Raw genomic sequence first — 7,278 nt, 5'->3', positions numbered from 1 at the left:
TAGGGACACGGAAACGCAGGAATTGCCAGTGTGAAGGTTGCAGAACCGGGTTTGGGAGGATGATGAAGAAACCGAGAAACAATGCTACAGCGCTGATTTGTTCAAGTATTTACTGAATATTCACAACGTGCCAAGAACTGTTTTGACGCGAGGAATTCAGCAATAAACCAACAAAAGTCCCTGCTCTCACTGAGCTTAATTCCATTGCAGTAAGCCAGGTCGCATATACAAACACATCGCAAATGTACATGTCAGATGGAAATAATTACTATTTATAAAACCAAAGCAGAGCAAGGGAACAACGAATGAGGGTGGCTGCTATTCCAGGAGACCCCAAAGAAGCAAAGAAGCAAAGAAGCGAAGCACAAACCGTCGATTGGTTTCTAATTTTCTAGGCTACTGGGAGCAAGATCCACCTCCCAGGAAGCCCCGCCCCTCCCTCCCAATAGGGCGCAAGGTGCCATCTCCTGGGGAGCCCCTCCCACTTCTCCGCCCAGGGGCTGCCTTGGGGGCGGGGCTTCGCGCCCGGGCGCACCGAGCGCCCCGCACTAAAAGCCGCGCGCGCAGAGTTCCCGGCATTCTTCCCGTTCTGTCAAGGCCAGGAGAATTAACCCCGCTGTTACCTGGCATGCTGGGAACTGTAGTTTTTGCCCGCAGCTCCGCGTCTCAGGGGACAGTGAAAGCCGCTCGATCCGGCTCCATTCCTGGCACATGACTTGCATCCTCCAGAGATTGTGGGGAGGCCCTAGGGGAGGTGGGGGTCATCCCGAGAACAGTCGGGAGGTGTCCAGGCGAGGGGGGGGGGGGGGCGTCCCGGCCACGTGACCCCAGCAGGCCGGGCGCGCGCGACTCCTCACTGCTATTCCCGCCCCGCCCGGCAGTCGGCCTGCGCCTCCCCCGGCGCTGCTGCCACCTCGCGCTCGGAGGCGTCACGGAACGTGCTCTCCTCTCCCCCTCCCCCTCCCATCCCCTCCTGCCCTCCCCCACCTCCCCCTCCCGCGCCGAGACTCGCCGCCGCCGCCGCAGCCGCAGGAGTAGCCGCCGCCGGAGCCGCGCGCAGCCATGGCCGAGAACCCGGGCTTGGAGAACCACCGCATCAAGAGCTTTAAGAACAAGGGCCGCGATGTGGAAGTGAGTGTGCTTCCGTGGTCTGGGCCCGCCCGGCTCTCCCGCCTGGCCGCGGCGGCCCCACGGCGGCGGGGAGGGGCGGGGGACCGGCGCCGGGCTGGTTCTCGCCGGCTCGCGGTGGGTCGGAGTTGGCCGCCGCCTCCCGTCACCGCGGCCGCGGGCTGGGCAGAGCCGGCGACGGGACCGCGGGCCGGGCTGCAGCCACCCTCCGGAACTGCCGGCACAGGGACCGGGAAATGCCGGGGTTTTCGGCCCCGTCACGCGGGCGCGGCCTGCTGTCGGCGAGGAAGGGATGTGGAACTGAGGCGGGGTCCGCGGGCCGGGGCCTCGCGGGCCGGGGATGCTGCCGCCCCAGTCCGTCGACCGCACCGCGGAGGGGCCGGCCGCGACTTGCGCCGGCCGCCCGTGCAGCCTCCCGCCCGGCGCGGCCCGCTCGGTGTCTCCCGCGCTGCCGCACATGGAGCCGGGCTGTGCGGGTCCCCGCGCATATCTCCTGCGAGCCGGGCCCAGGCGGGCGGTGGCGGCCCGCCGAGGGGGGTGGGGACCAGCCGGGTAACTGACTTGTTTGAGGGTGGTGGATGGGGGAGGGTAGGATGCGCCAGGACCATTTTCTCGTATTCCAGTACTGTCCTTTGGACCAGTCTTGATAAGCTATTCCAGCTCATACTCCTGGTACTGTTGGCATTTGGAGCAAGCCGAAGGTGGACAATAGTTTACCATCTATTGTGTTGAGGCTTTGGAAGAGACGTTGTTCGACCTCCGCGCACAGGACCTGTTTTCTTAGCCGTTCTTGTAGTGGGATTGTGCATGGGATAATAATTTCTTTGACATATTATACCGGAATAAATTGGATACATAGCTTCGTACGGCCTTGTATATATCTCTTTCTTCAAGCCGGTACAATTTCCATGTGGTTGCAAAACTGTAAACATCTTGGTCACTTAGTTCGTTGCTACTCAGCATGTTGCCATTGTTTCATTAAGGTGACATTAGCAGGTACTATTTGCAAACTCGGCTTATTGTAGCAGCGCTAGAGGTCTCTCTGCAGCTACTGAAAGCAATGTAGTATACAGCACAAACTTCCCTGGGACTCTGACCTCTGGAATTGTTAGGGAGAACGTGGTTTTAAGTCCACAGCGTCCTTTTTTAATACTAGGTGACATGATTTGCAATTTTGCAATTCTTGATAAAGGGCCAGTGTAACTAAGAAGTGTGCATTTTTCCTGTTTTAGAGAAGGTGGTGGAGAAACTGTCCGTTTTCTGTTTTGTAGAGAAACAGACAAAACCCAGACGATTTTTCAGAGCTACAAAATTAAATGCTAATTGGGAAAAACCTAAGGAATTCCCGTTTGAATAACACAAAAGTCATCTCTCTCTATTCTGGTCATGGTTAAATTTCTTTTGGGAGAAGTATTTCTAAGCAAAAGTGAAACTTAGGAATGGCAACAAGAACATTTTGGAACTGCCTCCTGTTAGTGGTCCACTTGATGATAGTTAATTTTGAACTTTTCCCATCAGTAATTGTTTTTGAAGCTTACCACTATTATAAAGAAAAACTTACATAGTTTGAAAAATACTCATATTGTTTGTACCAAAGAACTAATAACATTGTTTCCTCTCTTGGATATTGGAACAGGTTTTTGTTTTATTACCTGCCTATATTATTGTGTTCTGGGAGCTCAGTGCTACCCGGTAAGGACTCCTGCACTTAATAGGTATGCAATAAATATTTGCTGATGATCAGAATGTAATTAATGACTTCTGTATGCATGAGAAATAGAGGCATTCCTGCCAGGCCTTTTAGCCTGAAAATAGTGGTCATAATATTACATTTCCCAGGATACATTAAGGTAACTAAGGCATGAAATAGCAGACATTCAAATGGTAGTTCTAAGGGGCGGACACTACACTAAGAATTTCATGAGACTTCATTTAATCTTTATAAGAACTTTATGAACTAGGTATAGCATTATTCCTACTTTACAGGAGGAAGGTACTTTAGGGGAGGAAATGTGAGAGTGCTTATGTAGCATGTACAATTTCATGAAGTGGGTATGAGCATTCATTCACTAAAAAATTGTCAATTGGATGTCTAACTGTTGGGTCTTGGGCATGCAAAAGAATAAAATTCAGCCTGTACCTCAAGGAGTTTACAGTTCGGTGGGGTAATAAAAAAGTAAACTGATAATTACAATGTAGTACATCAATAAGTATATTCTGAGAAAATTCTAACTTGGGCTGAGCAGTCAGGTGGGGGATGTTCTGGTTGATTTCTAGTGGGTGAATTAGAGTAAGCTGATCCTGAAAGATGAAAGAAAGTTGGCCGGGTAAAATGCAGGAAAAGGGAGGGCACAAGGAAGGGGCATTGCAGGCTTGTGGGAGGAGTAATTCAGCAGTCCTGAGAGAATGCAGTAGGACTGCTGAGAGAGAAGGGAATATGACTAAAGGGTAAACTGGGGTCAAATGTGGTAAGTGTCTCTGTTGTGGATTTAGGTATAACCAGGACTAGACACTGTCTCTAACTTAGTTTTATCCTTTAGCAACTGTGTTAAATCAGAAACTTACACAACAGTTTAGCTTTGTGACTTAAATAGTTGTGATTATCAGGCTATTTCAAGACAGTGAGATGCACTTTGATGAGATGTGATTCCTACTTTTTCATGTGTGGGATAGACAAAAGATAAAACATAAAATATACAACCAGCTGATACATAAATAAGGTGCTATGTGCAAGTATAAAATAATATTTTCTAAAGAAAATAAAAGTAAAGAGGAAATTGTGTATGGAGAAAGGGTGGAGGAAGAGCATAATTTTATAGTAAAGAATGGCTTCATAGAAAAGAGGTTGGTGAATTTTATAGGAAGTATGTGCTAAACTTGAACAGGGCACAGAAGAAATTCGTGAATGAAAACTCAGGCAAGAAAGAGGAAGGAATAGTTTAGGGAGTGAAGAGATGAGACTTCCATATAGCCCATGGTGGTCTGAGAAATATGTCTTAGCAAAGAGTTGCTTGGACACTTACTGACAGAGAGATCTGAAGGAATTTATTCCAGAGTAGAGTTAGAAGTTAGAAACTGATTAGAGCAATTGAAAAAGGTGACTGGCAGTAATATCTAAAATTAGTTCTGGAGGAATAATGCTCTCATCCCATATGTAAGGAGGAATTTTCAAAAAAGTTGAGATTGGGAATGATCATAACATCCAAATAGGATTTGAACTTCTCCTCCTCCTCCTCCTCTTCTTCCTTTTTCTTCCTGTTCTTCCTAAAACTCAAGTAGAGAAAAGGGATAAAATGTGTCCTAAGATCTGTAGGTATAGATAAGGGAGGGAGTAATTATTACAGGTATCAGTTTGGAGCTTGAGTAGGGGGAATGGATTTTGTAGCTAAAAACTAGGGAATAGTTTGTGAAAAGGAAATTCTTAATTATCTTCATGTGCTTTGGAATGTGTGTTTTAATAGCAGTTCTTTTTATGTAAGGCATTGTTCTTGGACTTTTTTCCCTTTTACGAAAGTATTTAAAACTTTCCAATCTACTTACAGAAAAGTGCACAAAGTGGAAATATTCCATTTAATGAATAGCTATAAATCAAACATTCTGGTAATTGCTACCCAGGTCAACTTTGCTTTTTCTTGCCCCTGTATGCCTCAAGAATGTAATATTTTTAATCAGTAACAATAACTAATAACAATTATTTATAAAAATCTTAACATTTATTGTTTGCAGTGTACCTGTACCAAGTATTTTATGTGGGTTATTTAGTCTTCACAACAATCCTGAGAAGTATGTACTGTTATTATCCACATTCACTGCTGAGGAAGCTTGAGGCCTATGATTCTTAAATAACTAGCCCTACATCATGGCTGAGGGGGTATAAGGACCTAGGCTTCTAGTTAAGCGGTATGACACTAACACCAGAACTCTTGCTTATGTTTCTTTGCCATCTCTCCACTGCGTGGAGCCTTAGACCTGACTTGTATGAAATACATCTGAAACTTAATTAATGGGAAAAATATTTAAGAAATCTTGGCTATTTCACAGAAGCTCCTGTCTTGGTGTTTTAGAACCTTGCTAATAAAAATTTTTGATATCTTAATTATCATTTGGTTTATTTGCCTTTTTCTTCCTTTTTACTATTACAAATTTTCCTTATTAGTAACTAGGAGCTAGTTAGTTGGTTTCACCAAGGATGTAACAACCCGTATCCTTGGGCTTAACACTTAAACCTTATTCTTAAGTTTCTAATGCTGGGGATAATACACATTTTCTCATCTGCAAATTTGACCAGCATTACCAGACTTGTTTTTTTTTTCTGGAGGCTCTGTTGCTAAATGGTACTACCTAATTGCTCAAGCTTGAAACTTATCCTTGACTCCCTTCTCTTTTCCCTTCCTTCACTTTTCTGTACTGGTCAATTATCTGAAGAGCCCTCATAATTTTACCTTTGATATTGACCTTATTTGCCATAGCTACACTAGTTTGGGCGGCTGTCTGAGCACCTGTATTAAATATGATAGTGCACCTGGTTTCCCTGTCACCAGTATCTTCCCTTCCCATTGTATCTTGTGGGTTGATCTTTCTGAAAAGTTTTCTTGTGTTGCTCTTTTGGTAAGGTCATTCCCAATGCCTTTGGCATAAAATTAAAAGTCCTTCAGATGCCACACATAATTCCTTTTTTTCCCAGCTGTGATTAAAGACTTGAGATGGCGGAGTAACCGTATGATTTCCTCTCCATGCCTCTGCACTGTGAGTGAGTGGTCATTTAATGACCAGTTTTAAAAATTCAATAAATACCCTGTATACCTTCTTTTATTGTCTATTTAGTGGGGCTCACTCTAGCAAACTCTTGCTTCACTCAGACTCCTTCCTATATCTCTGGAACACAAATATTATAATTCTGCCATACCATGTCGTCCTAGTTAAAAAAAAAAAACCCAAAAAACCAAAAACAACCCTTCAGAAGTTCTCTATAGGACCTTTCCTGACTGACCGATAACATACTTAGTACTGTTATTTTCTAGTCTTTTCCGTCTCTCTAAAGCTTTCCTCAGTGAACTTTCCTTTACCTCTTTGGGATAAATTGCTGTGATCTACAACAACTTTTGCGTGTGTGTGTGTATAGCTGTTAAAGTATGTGGGCTCTGGGGAGGTGGGTGTGGGTATGGGGTAATTGGATGGTGTTCATTAAGGAGGGCACCTGATGGAATGAGTACTCGGTGTTATGTGCAACTGATGAATCACTAAATTCTACCCCTGCAACTGATAATCCACTATATGTTAACTAAATTGAATTTAAATAAAAAAAATTTTTTTAAAAGAAGTATGCGGACTCTGTAAAGAATCTCATTGAGGGTAGAGAGCTTGGGCTGTGAGTGAGTGGTCATTTAATGACCAGTTTTAAAAATTCAATAAATACTCTTGAGAAGAGAGACTAGATAATATACCTAAGAACACTGTACATTTGGGAGTGAGTGGTATACTGTGATTCTAGGACATCAATAATTTCTTTTGGTGTTGACTCCATGGCATTGATATTGTTGCCTAGCCCTCCTCTGACAGTCTGTTCTGCTGTATTTTTGTAACATGAACTAATTCATACTTGAATGCTGAAGAGGAATTGAAGAATTCATGTTGGTTCATATTTGTTTTTTGAGTTTATTTTTACCAGCACATTAACTGTTTAGCACTCCCGAGTAACCGCACTTGAACATAAACATGTGAAGTACAGAACATTGTTGAACACAGCAAGTCCAACAGTATGCATATGGCCCTTCACCCATATTCTGCCTCTAGGCTCCATTTAACCCGGAGTTCTGTCTTAAAGATGCTTATTGCCCTAACCACCTTGATGTATTACCCTCTTTTTTCTTAATTTTGCAGACCATGAGGTTTTTCAGGAATCTATGTATCACACAGCATAGAGGTTATAATTATCTTTTCCTGAATTCACTAATGGCATAGAATCTCTCCTTGTTCTTCTGCCTCATTGATTACTTCTTTTTGGTTGATTCTGTCAACTTTTCGCCCTCCCTATTGAGTGTAGGCATGTTTTAGGATTCTGTTTGTGACTCTCTTATCTATAGATAACTTTTCTTGCCCACATCAAGCAGCTCCCTTAGTTTTAACTATCATTTCAGTGTGGGGGACTTA

The 7,278-nt window shown here is 44.3% G+C and overlaps 1 protein-coding gene across 1 annotated transcript in view; it reads left to right on the top strand.

Annotated features, from left to right (window-relative positions):
* The first annotated feature begins 844 nt into the window (after positions 1 to 844).
* The window catches only part of KPNA3 (karyopherin subunit alpha 3), a 102,386-nt gene continuing 95,952 nt past the window's right edge, over positions 845 to 7,278 (top strand). The window contains exon 1 of the mRNA XM_032314470.1: positions 845 to 1,131. Coding sequence (XP_032170361.1) covers positions 1,063 to 1,131 — 69 coding nt within the window. The 5' untranslated portion in view covers positions 845 to 1,062. The remainder of the gene's footprint in view (positions 1,132 to 7,278) is intronic.

The sequence above is a fragment of the Mustela erminea genome, chromosome 15 (genome assembly GCF_009829155.1).
Source record: "Mustela erminea isolate mMusErm1 chromosome 15, mMusErm1.Pri, whole genome shotgun sequence".
In the NCBI taxonomy this organism is placed as follows: domain Eukaryota; kingdom Metazoa; phylum Chordata; class Mammalia; order Carnivora; family Mustelidae; genus Mustela; species Mustela erminea.
Note: the sequence above shows the minus strand (reverse complement) of the source record. Positions and strands in the feature narration are given on the sequence as shown.